The sequence below is a fragment of the Geotrypetes seraphini genome, chromosome 12 (genome assembly GCF_902459505.1).
Source record: "Geotrypetes seraphini chromosome 12, aGeoSer1.1, whole genome shotgun sequence".
Taxonomy (NCBI): domain Eukaryota; kingdom Metazoa; phylum Chordata; class Amphibia; order Gymnophiona; family Dermophiidae; genus Geotrypetes; species Geotrypetes seraphini.
Window position 1 is genome coordinate 52056707 of NC_047095.1, and position 16271 is coordinate 52072977.

The 16271-nt window shown below is 43.7% G+C and overlaps 1 protein-coding gene across 2 annotated transcripts in view; it reads right to left on the bottom strand.

The window, feature by feature from the left end:
- Positions 1–16271, bottom strand: part of FGGY (FGGY carbohydrate kinase domain containing) — a 384196-nt gene that overhangs the window by 161136 nt on the left and 206789 nt on the right. For both annotated transcript variants that reach the window (XM_033917103.1, XM_033917104.1), the window contains one exon: positions 8146–8274. In XM_033917103.1, coding sequence (XP_033772994.1) covers positions 8146–8274 — 129 coding nt within the window. The remainder of the gene's footprint in view (positions 1–8145; positions 8275–16271) is intronic.

A 16271-nucleotide genomic window follows, 5' to 3' on the forward strand; every position in this document is an offset into this window, starting at 1 on the left:
AAAGGTACCGGGGGTGCAGGTGACTTCGGGCTGCTTTGGCTGTGGAAGGCTTCGGGCTGTGGGCGGGCTCCTTCAGCTGCGGGTGGGCTGTTTCAGGCTGTGGGTGGGCTGCTTCGGGCTTCGCAGCACCTTATGCACCAGACCACCCTGTAGAGGAGAAAATTTTTTCCTTGGTTTTTCCTCCTCTACAAGGGGGTGCATCTTATGGTCGGGTGCGTCTTATAGAATGAAAAATACAGTACCACATCCTGAGTAGAGAGGAAAAGGGTGAGTATTCCCTCCCCTCTTTCCAGTTTGATTTAAGCACTGGGAGAGCCCCTTTAATATCCCAAGTATTACAACTACTACTAATCATTTCTATAGCGCTATTAGATATACGTACATCAAAACATAGAAGAGACAGTTCCTGCTCAAAACAGCTTACAATCTAGTCAAGACAGAGAAACTGGACAATAAGGTGCATCGATATAAAGTGCTCAGGTGGGGGAATTACAGAAGGAATGATAAGACAGATACTGGTGCTTAGCAGTTAGGTGAATTACAGATTTTAGTGCTTAGAAGGTAGGTTGGAGTTTGGAATTGAGAGCATCTTCAAAGAAGTGGGCTTTGAGTCTGGATTTGAATACAACCAGAGATGGACAAGTCAGACAGTTTGTTCCAGACATACGGTGCAGCAAAGCAGAAGGGATGGAGTCTGGAGATGTAGAGGAGAAGGGTACAGATAAAAGAGACTTACCCGAAGAGCGGAGTGCCTGGGAAAGGGTGAGGGGGTGGGGTGGGGAGAGACGAGAGATATTGAGGAGCTGTGGAGCGAATACACTTGTAGGCCATTAAGAGGAGTTTGAACTGTATGTGGAAATAGATAGGGAGCGAAATAAGTGATTTGAGGAGAAGGGTAATATGGGTATAGCGACATTGGTGAAATATGAGGAATATAAGTAGCAGCTGTGGGTCACTGATGTGAATATTAAATCATCTTAAACAAACAAAAATCATGAGGGCAAAATAAAAAAACAACACCCCTGAAGGTCTGATAGTGCTATTAAAATCTAACACAGCAACAGCTGGATACATCCTCAAACATTTATTGCTAGGAGAGGCATGACTTAAGCACGCTTTAATGCCTAACTCTGTTCAGTTTTTGCATTTCTGAAACAAAAAGGTTGCAGCTCTTCAGTAAAGTAGTTCACTTAAATGTATGTTACAGTAGTTTGCTTGGTTCATTTCCCTAATTTCACACTTCCTTTCCACACGTCTAGGGGATTCAACAGTTAGCTCTATGTCTACAAATGGTTATTTTGAGAATCTGGACTTTTTTGTTCCATTTTGTGGTGAAAATGTATTTTTGCATTTTGGGGTCTATAAAATATGCAAACCTAGTGGTTATACTATGGCTTAGCTCCAGCATGCACCACCATTTCTACTGTGCTTCTCATTTTAGGTCGGTCCTTATCTTTTAAAGCCCATACAGATTCTCTGGTTAAGAGATGTTTTATTGTCCTCTGGAAACTGCGTACTATTAGGAAATATTTTTATTTTATATCATTTAAAATCCAGGTTCAATCTTCAATCCTTTCAATAGTGGATTATTGTAATGTTATTTATCTGGGATCGTATAAAATAACTACTAGCTGACTAAAAATCATTCAAAATACAGCTATTTGATTTTTAATCTGAAAAAACATAATCATATCAGTGTATATTATCAAAAGCTTCACTGGCTTCCGTTTGAGGCTAAAGTGCTATTTAAATTTGGATGAATTTGTTTTAAAGTTTTATTTGGCTTAGTGCTGGTTTACCTTGTTTCTCATTTTAGTTTTTTTATTTCTAAGAAAAATATTCATAGATCTGGTTGGTTTTATTTTCCTTCAGCAAATGCATGTTGTTACAAAAAATTTTTGGATAGGACCTTAGCATTCTAAGTAGGATTAATGAATTCATGTTTGAATCTTCTTGTTTCTCCATTTCTTACTTACTATCAATTTCGAAAAGATCTTAAAACCCACTTATTTAAACAAATAATATACATTATTGATTTTCATATTATCATGTGGTTAGAATGTACTTTTAATCTTTTTACCTATACTTATTTTAGTTTATATTGTGTTTTTTTAATTCATTAGTTTTAATGCTTGTATTGATTACTTAGAATTTTATTATGTATGATGTTATTATTATATTGTAGGCTGAGTACCTATTGTGTAAACCTGGTTAGGCGGTATATAAAAATAAATTATTATTATTATTATTATTATAGTGTGACTCCTCTGTGAATGCCTATTTGTTACTAGTGAAGTTCACTAGGTCAGACGAGGCTAGGGTTCCTTGGATGTATCTCAGTAGAGTGGATGGAATTATTACGGGGCATTGCTTAGATCCATGTGTTTGGTATATGTAATATAATAAGTTTTAATAAACCATAAACCATGATGGAAATATGCAGTTTATTTGTATACTGCTTCAGGTGATTTTGTTAAAGACCAGGATGAAGAGATTTAAAATGCTTTTAAGTAAATGCAGAATGCACTCATGCTTTTTTATGAAAACAATTTGAAATTAATAGCTTTTTGGGGGGCTTTTTTGTAAATTTAATTTATAACAGAAACTTGCAACAGATGTTAAAACTACCAAAGTTATCCAGCTAGGTCAGCAGTAACCTCCAATGATCAAGGATTTCTTAATTATGCTTAATTTATAATTTAAAGGAGATGATTGCCAAACACTTAACTCTCAGTGGTGGCGATATCGTAATGTAAAATCCTGAACATTGTCTTGGTAATGATCCCAAAATCAATGGATCAGGGAAACTAGAATAATCCAATCCAATCTTGTCAATTCTTTTGGCCCATCTCTGCAGAGAAATGGCATTAGCTGATAGTAAATCCTCAAATCCAGAAGGGGATTACCGTTGCTTCAAAGTAAGATATATTTTGCTAGGGGAGGTAAGGTTTAAACAAAATGTAGAAGATATTAATTTCCTGAACAGTTACATCAGTGAAACAGAGGGACTGGTTTGGCACGTTTTCTTCTTCTTTTGTACCCTATCAGGGCCAATGGAATGCCTTTTTGGTTGCAGAAAGGCCAAGGCCAACCACCCTTTCACCCTGCTTCAGCCCCACCATCTTTTCTTACTGTCTCCCTAACCCGATAACCATAGGAGCCATCTTTACAAAATGAGTAGGGGTGCTCAAGCTCTGCCCCCAGACTCCGCCCAAGCTCTACCAACCCTGCCCAAGCTCCGCCCCAGACCCCACCCACATAATAATAGTACTAATTGTAATGCCATTTTTTCCTTTCATTTTCATATATACATACAATATAATCTTATTAACAACTAGTGTTTAAGCCCGTTAGATTAACGGGTGCTAGATGACCGCCTCTCCTGCTTTTGAACCTGGGCAGGGGCAGGGGCAGAGCCGGAGCGGGAGGGAGTGATGGTGGGAGAGCAATTTCAAAGCCTCGGCAGCGGCGGCTCCTTGACCAATCCGCACTTACAACGTCCCCACACTTGCGGTCTGGCTGGCTCCCCCACCAAAGCCCTTCGCAGCGGCAGCCCCTCCCGCATCCGTCCCCGTGTCCCAAGCCTCTCCGAAGGCCGGCTCCCATGAAAATGGTACCCCTCTGTCCAAAGCCGTGGCGGCAGCCTCCCTCAAGACACATTTCAAATCTGACATATTGTAATCACAAAACAGAAAATAAAATTATTTTTCTTACCTTTTGTTGTCTGGTCATTATTCATACCATGTAGGGGTCCCAGGCTATGGTTGGCTTTTGATAACTCGCTTGCCAGGGCCCCGTCTTTCTTCTTCCCTCCCTCCATCCCTGCAGCTGAAGACAGGCACCTCCCCCCAGTGGTCTGAGACAGGAGGGAGCAGTTAGGAGAGGGTCTGAGGGTAAAGAGGGGCTCAACAGCACACAACCACCTTTCCTTCCCTCCCTCCATCAGGTGCAGTGCAGCTCCACCAATGTTAAAAGGAGCCGCGTCGAAATCGGAGCCTTGCCACTGCCGTAGCACGTTCCCCTCTGCCTAGGTCCCGCCCCTTCTCTGACATATGGGACCGCGGCAGAGGGAACGTGTTACAGTGGCGGCAGGGCTCCAATTTCAAAGCAGCTCCTTTTAACATAGGCGGAGCTGAACTGTACCTGATGGAGGAAGGGAAGGAACGGTGGGGCAAATTTCGGCAACGGCAGGAATTGTTTGGCGGGCCAAGCACCGTGAAACTTTGTTTCTTTAGGCAGCCCCGGTTGTTTACTTGGATTCAATGTCAGCATTAGGGTTCGCCGGCCGCCAGCTGTCAGCCGTGAGAGCCGGGTGAGGAAGGCCGCCACAGGCTCGCGGCTAGGTAGGGGGACAACAATGGCGCTTATGCTCAAGTCCCCGCCGCAGCTCCTCTCTCGATCCTGGTGCGGTTCGAGAGAGGAGTCGTGGCGGCGGCTTGAGCATAAGCGCGACTGTTGTCCCCCTACCTAGTCGCGAGGCTGCGGCGGCCTTCCTTACCCGGCTCTCACGGCTGACGGCCAGCGAACCCTAATGCTGACATTGAATCCAAGTAAACAACCGGGGCTGCCTAAAGAAACATGGTAATCATATTCTGTCCTGAAAGCCCCCGCCGCAGCTCCTCTCTCGATCCTGCTGCAGTTCGAGAGAGGAGCCGTGGCGGCAGCTTGAGCATAGTGCATAGTGAGAGCCAGGGGCGCGCATGTGCAGTCGTGTTTCCGCGACGGATCAGGGAACACGACTTTTGAGTGCGCATGCGCGGCCTAGCATTTTATTATATTAGATACATAATTGTTAACCACAAAATTAAACTACACAAAGCACACTTGTATGGCGCTTTTCAACATTCACACCTACCAGAACATGCAAAGCACAGATAAATGCTATGGAAATACAGGACCACAAACGAAAAGTCCTAATATACACAAATGAAACCCTATGATGCCAGACTCTGCATGCATTACAACACCATAGTAATAGAAACAAATGCATTTCTTTCTGAACAATACAAAATATAGACAGCAGATGCACATTCTCAAAACTGCCATATTGCAATCACTAAATTGAACATAAAATCATTGTCTGGCCTTCGGCGGCCCAGACGCTTTCCCTTTGCTACTGCTTCACACCCAAGTGGGGACAGGAAGCAGTAGCAGAGGGAAAGCTTCTGGGCCGCAGATGGCAGCTTGTTTATTTCACTCATGCTGCTGGCGTCCTGAAGAATGGAAGAGTAGCTGCCTTATCAGATCCCATGGAGGAGAGGAATGAATGTAGGGGGGTTGCTGGAGGATCACGGGGGGTGGTGGTGGGGGTCATTAAGCACATAAGCATTGCCTCTGCCGAGTCAGACCATAGGTCCTTCATGCCCAGCAGTCTGCTCCCGCCATGGCCCTCCAGGTCAATGACCTGTAGTGATCTATTACTCAAGAGCATTTTGTCTTGTATAGTAACCCTCTAATTGTACCCCTGGATTCCCTTACCCTTCAGGAACTCGTCCAATCCCTTTTTGAAACCCAAAACCGTACTCTGCTCAACCACCCCCTCTGGAAGCGCATTCCAGGTGTCCACCACCCTCTGAGTGAAGAAGAACTTCCTAGCATTTGTTCTGAACCTATCTCCCTTCAATTTTTTTGAGTGCCCTCTAGTTTTTGTTGCTCCCACCAGTCTGAAGAATCTGTCCCTCTCTACCTTCGCTATACCCTTCATGATGTTATAAGTTTCTATCATGTCCCCTCTAAGTCTCCACTTTTCCAGGGAAAAGAGCCCCAGCTTCTCCAGCCTCTCAGTATACGAGAGGTTTTCCATGCCCTTTATCATTTTTGTTGCTCTTCTCTGGACCCTCTCGAGTAGAAAAATGCTTTGGGTGCCACTCAGTAAATCTAGTGTTTTGGCACTCATGTGTGTCCTTACAGAAGAGTTGTTAGGCGTGTAAGTACAGAGGGGCTACGTCTATCTCCAGACTACCTCTATGCCAGGAAGCAGGTGAAAGCCTGGCTTTTCAACCAAACTTTTAATACATAGGGTGACTGACTATACACTCATTCTGCACAAGGACTAGTTGCTACCCATGCTGTAACTAAATCAGTTCCTTATAATAATAATAACAACAGTTTATATACCGCAGGACCGTGAAGTTCTATGCGGTTTACAATGATTAATAATGCATCAAACTGAGTAGAACTAACCAAGTTAGAGATTAGTGACTAAGAGCTCTAGATATCAGTTATTGTGGGAGAGATTGTACAAATCAGCTGCCTAAGTACTTCAGGAACAGATTCCCCATAAATATTAGCAAGCATAAGTAATTGTTCCAGATCTTTACCCCATAATGCTGCCTGATATGAGAAAAGATGTTGAGAATGTCTTTTAAATTTACATCCTCTAACCCAGTGGTCTCAAACTCGCGGCCCGGGGGCCATATGCGGCCCGCCAGGTACTATTTTGAGGCCCTCGGTATGTTTATCATAATTACAAAAAGTAAAATGAAACAGTTTCTTGATCATATGTCTCTTTAGCTTTAAATTACAATATTATTATTAAGACTTAGCCAAAAGGAAAGATTTATAAATATAAAGAGTTTTACCTCATGCAAAATTGTCATTTCTTTAATAAGACATTAACTATTTTTTCTGAGGCCCTCCAAGTACCTACAAATGCAAAATGTGGCCTTTCAAAGGGTTTGAGTTTGAGACCACTGCTCTAACCAGTGGAGAAACAAAATTCAAGTGTGAGTTTCTCTTATGTCTATTGGTTGAGAAAGAAAAAAGGTCAGTTATATATTTAGGGGCTAAACCGATATAGTTCCTTATATCTTGTTTAGCTGTATAAACAACCTGCCTTAAGTTTAGCTTTCCATCTGTTTATCCCAATGGACTCTGTACCACCCAACTTGTCCCCATCTAATAACTGCACTTGGCCCCGCGGCTATAAGATAAGTTGTATTGTATAAGAGCATTAGTGTCATATCTATGTTATTTGAATGGTCTGATGTGTGCTTTGTTAATTGATTCATAAGTATTATGCTGACATTGTATTATATCTCTCTTATTTGAATTTCAGTGCTGTTATAAGCATATATTTGAAAGTGTTTCATGGTAGTTCTATTATTAAATTTTAATTTTCTGATTTTGAGTTTACCACATTCATTGCATTTGTTTATATTTTGTCTTTTTATTACTGTTATGTTGCTAACAAAATTGTAAGTTTTATGTTGAGCTGTACACTGCCGTGGGTGAATCTCTTCATAAAGGCAGTTAATAAATCCCAATAAATAAATACATTCTGTACATTTATGCATGCAAAGGGTGCATAAATGCAGATGCCTAGTTATAAAATTATCCCTTTTGAAGTTCAATTCACCTACATAATCTATTTTTCTTTTTATTTTAGCAGAAATAGGTGAATAATTGATAATCTTCAAATAGAAACAACAATAATAATAAAAAAGAACCTGGAGCCCTTAGGGCAAGCTACCACAAGTGTTTCATATAGTGTAGCTGGTTTTAAGAAAGGTTTGGACAAGTTCCTGGAGGAAAAGTCCATAGTCTGTTATTGAGAAAGACACGGGGGAAGTCACTGCTTGCCCTGGATCGGTAGCATGGAATATTGCTACACCTTAGATTTTGGCCAGGTACTAGTGACCACCATGAGAACGGGCTACTGGGCTTGATGGACCATTGGTCTGACCCAGTGAGGCTGTTCTTATGTTCCATCCAGAGAAATGACCAAAAATACCCAGGATTCGGTCTAGAAAGAAATGATAGGTTTCTTCATTTTCCCCAAGATAGACTGCACTCTGCTGCTTCTGGGTCTTTATTTTAAACATGGGCTCCGATTATTTTTATTGCCAAAGCCAAATGACTTTCTGCCAGAAATATTTCCATGCCTCTAATTTAGGTGAATGAAAGCCTATGTGAATAGGCCTGAAAATACTACAGGAGTTCAGCAAGCGCTTTCCTGAATGGTACATTTATTTATCTGTTCATGGCTCCATATTGTGCACCCTCTTGTTAGACTGAAACCACCTGCTGTTCAGGTGTGTTTACAGAAATGAAGCACCATGGGAGTCCAGGCGATTTTTTGTTCCATAAAAATAATAGCTCAGTAATATTTTCATATCCCAGAAAAATCAACATTTAATAGATTACCTAGCCCTCCTGCATGTGCATCAATGAGTGAAACCGCTACTGCAGTCCCCTCGGGGAGTCCAAGGTCTTTGGCAGCATCTGCCGTCAGACCATTTCCAACAGGAGCTCCGGGAGAAAGAACCTGGTTTCCTGTGCAGACACAAGAAAAACCAAACACCTGTCAATCCAATCAACAAGAAAGCAAGCATATGTTCACAGCAAATAAGTCAAGTTTCGGATTTTCCCCTTCACAAGGAATACACTGAAACAACATAGGACACTGCACTTATAATTTAAGCAGGCAAATGGCATTTACAATGTTAAAAAACACACAAAAGTAGGGGTAAGAACTTTCCTGTACACAAGTACAGAATATAAAATACACTTTTATTGGCAAAGCACCACCAGGTAAAAAGACCTGACATAGGGCCGCATTTCGGCAGATAACTGCCCACTTCAGGAGTCACAAATGCTATGTCAGATCTGTTGTTATGCCAAAAGATGCCAAAGAGCAAAGTCTTCATCCAATAGCACCCACAAGACTGTCCTTTCACAGCTAATTTTGCAAAAGCGTGGGGAAAAAAGTGCTATTGGATAGACTTTGCTCTTTGGTCTCTTTTGACATAACAACAGATCTGACATATGGGCAGAATCTGATCTTCAACAACATGAATCTTATATCTTGGCATCCCAAGTCCTCTAAATTTTCTTCACACTTCTACCTCTAACCCTCTGTTGTAGTTCCTTCCTATTTCTCCTACTGTAAACCGCGTCGAGCTCTACGAACGTGGAGATGATGTGGTATACAAACCTAAGGATTAGATTAGATTAGATGAATAAGATAAGTGAATGAGAATTTTGTATGAATTTGAAAAATTTATGAGTGAGTACCTGGTGGACCAATGCCGAAGTGGTTATACCTGATATGAGAAAAGTGAAAAGTAGGGTGTAAACCTGGTATTGTTACCATCTGAAGTTTCAAGGAGTTTATGTTACAAATTTTGATATCTGTCCTAAACAGACCTACCTTCGCTCTACGCTTTTTTCCCCTACAAACCCGAAACAATCTCTCAGGCAATCCCAACCCCCTCTCACTTCCCCTCCCCTCTCAACCCCTCTTACATTCCCTCCCCTCCCCCTTTCTTCTGCAACATTTCCCTCACACATTTGTAATTCGCTGAATGTCCAGCCTTCTTTCGATGTGAACTGCCTAGAAGTCGTCTGATTATGGCGGTATAGAAAAATAAAGTTATTATTATTATTATACCATTTATTTGCTTAGGCCAAACAGGACATGGGAGTATCTCCCTCTTACACATGTGGCTTACAGAATCCTGTAAGTTACATGTGCGCCTGCAGTTACAGCAGGTCTTTGGGTGGTGTAACTGCAGGAGTGTCCATTTTAGGCATGCCAATGCTGGGTTACCCTAGTATTCTGTAATAGAATCTTGTATCCAGAAGCTATTATGGAATTGGTGCTCTCCAAAATGCACTGGTGTGCCTAGAATGTGCCCACGGTGTCAGGTCAAAAGCGTGCCGGGACAAAGGCGCGCGCAGACAATTGAGTGCAGCGTGGAGGCGCGCGCCGCAGAAAATTACTGTTTTTAGGGCTCCGACGGGGGTGTGTGGGGGGGGAACCGCCCCACTTTACTTAATAGAGATTGCGCCGCGTTGTGGGGGATTTGGGGGGTTGTAACCCCCCACATTTTACTGAAAACTTCACTTTTCCCTGTTTTTAGGGAAAAAGTTAAGTTTACAGTAAAATGTGGGGGGGTTACAACCCCCCAAAACGCCGGCGCGATTTCTAGTAAGTAAACTGGGGGGGCTCCCCAACAAAACCCCCCATCGGAGCCCCTAAAAACAGTAATTTTCTTCGGCGCGCGCCTCTGTCTATATAAAACAGTTACATCGATATGCACGGAGACAAGTGGAGAAAAACAGACCTCAATATTTTGGCTCTAGAACACTAAAAGTGCCAAATGAGCCACTATCATCATAGGTTCTGTAAAAAAAAAAACAACAAACAAACCCCCCCCCAAAACCTACTCCACTAAACATCATTCTTCAATACTTTCATACTTGTGCTTCAAAACATTATTTCTTGAGGATTCAGTTCAATTCTGGATATTTAATGCCAGGCTATTTCCGGTGACAGGTACCGAATATTCAGTTTATTTTTGTCTGCTATAAACGTAGCTGGCTAAGTCAATATTTAGCGCTGGCTGGCTAATGCTGGCTTTTACAAAACTGCAGTAGAGGTTTCAGCCACGGGCCAGCAATGTACATGATTTGACGCTCATACCTTGCCGGTCCACAGTAGAAACCTCAGGACTAAGGATCCGGATTTTCCAGCCAGAAAATCTGGTATCCCTACACAATAGTAAATATTAGTTTGCTGCCCTGTAGGGTACTTTCAGGCAGATTATCATTTTTCTTTGATGAAAGTCAACACTTTTGTTTGCAGAGTGGAAATGTGGAGACTAGAGGTCTGCACGGGAACGGGGATCGCGGGAATCCCGCGGGGATCCCGTGGGAAACCCCCCTAACCCATGGGACTCCCACAGGGACCCCCCTCTGGCCAACGGGACTCCCATAGGGATGGAAGGCTTTGGAAGCAGGGTTCGTCCATATAATATAATAGACACGTCAGCCTTAGTAAAAGAGGGGGTTTATAAGTTAATTACCTGAACAGAAAACAAAAAAGGGTTCCATCAAAGAGATTCCACAAGGAAAACAGCAGCGCAAACACAAAAGAAACTGGAACTGATGATCCTGTCAGAAGTAATTGCTGCTTTTTATGGGGATGGGCGGGGATGGAGGTAATTCCTTGCGGGGACGGAGAGGATCTTGACGGGGACGGAGAGGATCCTGACAGGGACGGGTGGGGACGGAGAGGAACCTGGCGGGGATGGGTGGGGACGGAGAGGATCCTGACAGGGACGGGTGGGGACAGAGAGGATCCTGATGGGGACGGGTGGGGACGGAGAGGATCCTGGCGGGGACGGGTGGGGACAGAGAGGATCCTGGCGGGGACGGGTGGGATTTCTGTCCCCGCACAACTCTCTAGTGGAGACTTTCCTGGGAGATTCTAATGCATTTTAGCTCAGCAACATGAAACGTGGGCTGAGAGCATGGTTGGATGTTGGAAGTGGCATGAGTGATAATGAAACTGAAACACAATCTCACGTAAAACTGGGATTTTGTCTCTTCAGTCAGTTTTTTTGAGTCCCAGGTGATTCTTGGTTTTCCTAAACACACTTTTTTTTCAGTTTCCAGATGTTTAGAGGTGAGGTCATCTGCTTTGAAGACAGAGGTGCTATAGAATAACATGATTATCGTATAATTCCTGTAAGCTAAGAAAACAGAATTGAAAGCAGATCTTTGTGTTGTACAGGTTTGACCCAGAAAAGGCCTTTTCTGATAAAAATAACGTCACAAACACAGATTCTTCTGTTCATCTCATTAGTTCTGAAATATTTAAGTGCACAAAGGTGATAATATGTTCCACAGCAAACCACTTTATCAAATTTTCATTTAATTTAAAAAGTAGAAAGGGAACACATCCATCTACTGTAATTATTCTGCCAAGCTACAGATCCTGTCCATTGGGCAAATTGAGGAGGGGGAGACAGAGATTGGATTTTTAAACTCTGTAACAGTCTTTCCCATACCTCTCCTAAAGGCATATATCTCCAGTTGGATTTTTAGGACTACCACGATTCCCTGACATGAATTTGGATACACTGAACCAGCAATGTATAAAAATCTATTTCATAAACATTCATTTTGAAAATCTTGAAATCCTGAAAACCAGAAGAGTGATCTCTATAGAATTCCATGGGTTAGGCGCGTCTCCAGGAAGAGGATGGGAAACACTGGCACAGAGTTTACAAATTCCATTCACCCCCCCCATCCAACCCCCTTCCTGATCAGAACAAAATACATTCTTTACTTAGGGCTCCTTTTACTAAAGTGCAGTTGGAGCTAACAAGAGAGTGTAGTGCATGCCTGTGCTAACAGTGAACTCAATGGCTCAGTTTACCATGGAAGAGGAACGGCCAGTAGGAAAAGGACGGACGGTATTGAGGCCCCTGTATAAGACCTCATTTAGAATATTGTGTACAATTCTGGGGATTACACTTTTTCGTCTTTCCCTTTTATGTTCCTTTTCTTTCTATATTATAGTTCACTCTCCCCTTCCCACCTGTGGACTTAAATCTATCTGATGTATTAATCCACCCTAGTGATGCTTTACCTACTAATTTAATTATTTTATCTTAGTTTTAATGTATCTTATATACTACTTCTATGATATACATGCCCTAGAAGTCTGATTAGGTGGTATACATTAAAAAAAAAAAATAAACGTGAAACCTGATAAGAATTTAAGAAGTGCCACTTCTGGGTCAGACCAGTGGTCCATCGTGCCCAGCAGTCCGCTCACGCAGAGGCCCTCTGGTCTAAGACCAGCACCCTAACTGAGACTAGCCCTACCAGCGCACGTTCTCATTCAGCAGGAACTTGTCTAACTTTGTCTTGAATCCCTTGAGGGTGTTTTCCCCTATGACAACTCTGGAAAAGCGTTCCAGTTTTCCACCACTCTCTGGGTGAAGAAGGACTTCCTTACGTTTGTACGGAATCTATCCCCTTTCAACTTTAGAGAGTGCCCTCTCGTTCTCCCTCCCTTCCTTACGTTTCAACTTCCTTCCCTTCAACTTTAAAGAGTGCCCTCTTGTTCTCCCTACCTTGGAGAGTGTGAACAACCTGTCCTTATCTACTAAGTCTATCCCCTACGGTACCTTGAATGTTTCGATCATGTCCCTCTCAATCTCCTCCGTTTGAGGGAAAAGAGGCCCAGTTTCTCTAATCTTTCGCTGTATGACAGCTCCTCCAACCCCTTAACCATCTTAGCTGCTCTTCTCTGGACCCTTTCGAGTAGTACCGTGTCTTTCTTCATGTACGGCGACCAGTGCTGTGCGCAGTACTTCAGGTGAGGGTGCACCATGGCCCAGTACAGTGGCATGATAACCTTTTCCAATCTGTTTGTAATTCCCTTCTTTATCATTCCTAGCATTCTGTTCGCCCTTTCGCCGTCGCCGCACATTGCGCGGATGGCTTCATCGACTTGTCAATCAGAACTCCCAAGTCCCTTTCCTGGGACAGAATGAAGTTCCATCAAGCCCAGTATCCTTTTCCAACAGTGGCCAACCCAGGTCCCATGTACCTAGCTAGATCTCAAGTAGTAAAACATTTTGGGGCTGATTCTATAAACTGGCATCCCAAATGTAGGCACTTGTCAGGGGGGGGGGGCACAGAGATGACTAGGGATACTTAAGCTCACTCAAGGCAGGCCCTTCCCCTGTACCCCTGTCAGGCAGGAGGTAATGGGCATCTCTCCTGCTGATTGGGGGGTTCTCTGTCCATCACAGCTGGCTCAGCTGATTGTGGCAGGGAAATTTCCCCCCCAATCAAAGGACTCCTCAAAGTCGAGTCCTGCTGGCTCAGCTGATTGGGGATAAATTCCCCTGTCATGATCTATGCCGCGGGATCTTAAAACCAGCCCACAGCTGCCATAAGCATTTTTCCCTGTCTTTCCCAGTGGGATCATAATCTAATGTACCTGGGGCAATGGGGGGGAGAAAGGGTGATTTTCCCAGGGTCACAAGGAGCAGCATGGGTTTGAACCCACAACCTCCGGGTGCTAAGGCTGTAGCTTTAACCAATCACCACTCTAAAAATCAAAATGTAGTAAAGGTGAGCCAAGTACAGGACAATCAAGCCACTGTGACATCACTGATGAGGTTGGCTCTTGGTGGAATGAAGCATTGTGATGTCACAATATCAGCTCTGCTGATCAGAGGCTGAAACTTTTCATGCTATTTATTCAATTTTCTATACTGTTCTCCCAGGAGAACAGTTTACATGAATTTATTCAGATACTGAATCATTTTTCCCTTTTTGTCCCGGCAGGCTCACAATCTATCTAATGTACCTGGGGCAATGGGGGGATTAAGTGACTTGCCCAGGGTCACAAGGAGCAGCGTGGGTTTGAACCCACAACCCTAGGGTGCTGAGGCTGTAGCTTTTAACTACTGCACAACACTCTCCCTCTCTTTAAAAAATTTTGCAGGAACAAAATGCCACAGATATATCTGCCTCCTGGCTCCATACAAACTGTGTAATGTTCCTCTTTCACCATCCCTGGATACATTTTGCTATTCTCTTCAGCCTTTAATACGACCCTGGTATCATCATGATGACCATCAAAGTAAAGTGCAACAGATGCCATTCCGCTGCAGTTCCTCCTCAGGCTGTACATCCAGTTTTTTTTCATGATTCTCACTTCAGCCCTCTTCACCTTGTTGTGATCAATCACCAAAGCAGTGTCCAAGTGAGTGATGAGCTCTTTATCAATCCAAGCAGCAGTAGCTGGCTCTAGATGGCTGTCTCACTCAGTCCAGGATGGGATCTTAAACTAGCGAGGGCTATGTTGGTTATAGTCACAGTATTATATTTTCGCCTCTTCCTAGCTTTCTCTAGAGCAGTGTATCTCAAACTGTGTGCCTCCTGAGATTCCAAGTGTGCAACGGCACACTGAGGAGGAAGAGAGGCGACTGCCAGCTAAATTCCCTAGGTGGTACAGCGCCAGCACTTTCCGATTCGCCAAAGGCCTGCATGATTCCTCCTTCTCTCTAGCGTCCTCTGGCTTCCCCCTGGCCTCCTGGTCTCACCTTTAAAGCTAATTACAGCAGCCTGCAGAGGATCGCCGGTAGGTAAAATGATTTTATTTTCAATTTAGTGATTGAAATGTCAGTTTTGAGAATTTATATCTGCTGTGTATATTATGAGAAATGAATGTAAAAATTGCATTACAATTAGTAAAGGGGATGGGATCTGGGGCGGAGCTTGGGTGGGCATAGTGAGGTCTGTGGTTGGGGTACTCAGTTGATATTTGTTAGACTTAAGGGGTACTTCCGTTCGCTTGAAGTAGTTGAGAAACACTGCTGTAGGCAATCAGCTGCCGCCAGTGCCTCTCCTTCTCTTTGGCCCTCTTCCCTGCTGGCACACTGTACTGGCGTCTCAGGGCCCATCTGGAGGGCCTCTGCACATGTGCGTACGTCAAAGTGATGATGGCACGCATATGCGTGATGTCATCACGGCGACGTCCGCGCACCTCTAGGTGCCTCAAGCCGTTGCCAGTAGCTTTAGTGTGCCCTGGCTTTGAGAGACGCTGCTCTAGAGCAAGAGGAGCTTCCTCCAGGGGGTCTTGTGCCACATCCTCTGAAACTGCCTGCTCTACTTCAAGCACAGATCTCTCCATCATCCCTTGCTCTTCTGCTATTTTTTTTTTCACTTTTCATTCTCCACTTTTGTTCTTACTCCTTCTTTTTTGCCTGCCTTTCCTTTTGTGCTCTTCTGGTCCAATCTGATGCGGTCCAACGCTCCCAACTTTCTCTCTCTAACCTTTTAAAAAGGCTAACTCAATCGCAGGAATCTTTTTCTCTGCTGCAGTCAAAAATTCCACTGACACAGGCAGAATCACATCCCACATCAGAACAACTCTTTATTCCACATTTGCAGGTAAGCATGTCCATCAGTATGCTGAGCTTCGCTATAAATTTGTCTTTCTCCTTCAGCTTTGCTCTGCCCGCAGAAATTTTGCTGGCTTGTTCCCCACATGGATTTCAACTCTGCTTTAACAGGGCCATCGAATTTTGGATTTGCTTTAAGAATTGCTGCTGCTGGGCCAGACCAGTGGTCCATCGTGCCCAGCAGTCTGCTCACGCGGTGGCTCTCAGGTCAAAGACCAGTGCTCTAAATGAGTCCAGCCTCACCTGCGTACGTTCCAGTTCAAACTTGTCCAATTTTGTCTTCAATCCCTGGAGGGTGTTTTCCCCTATAATAGCCTCCGGAAGAGCGTTCCAGTTTTCCACCACTCTCTGGGTGAAGAAGAACTTCCTTACGTTTGTACGGAATCTATCCCCTTTTAACTTTAGAGAGTGCCCTCTCATTCTCCCTACCTTGGAGAGGGTGAACAATCTGTCTTTATCTACTAAGTCTGTTCCCTTCATTATCTTGAATGTTTCGATCATGTCCCCTCTCAGTCTCCTCTTTTCAAGGGAGAAGAGGCCCAGTTTCCCCAATCT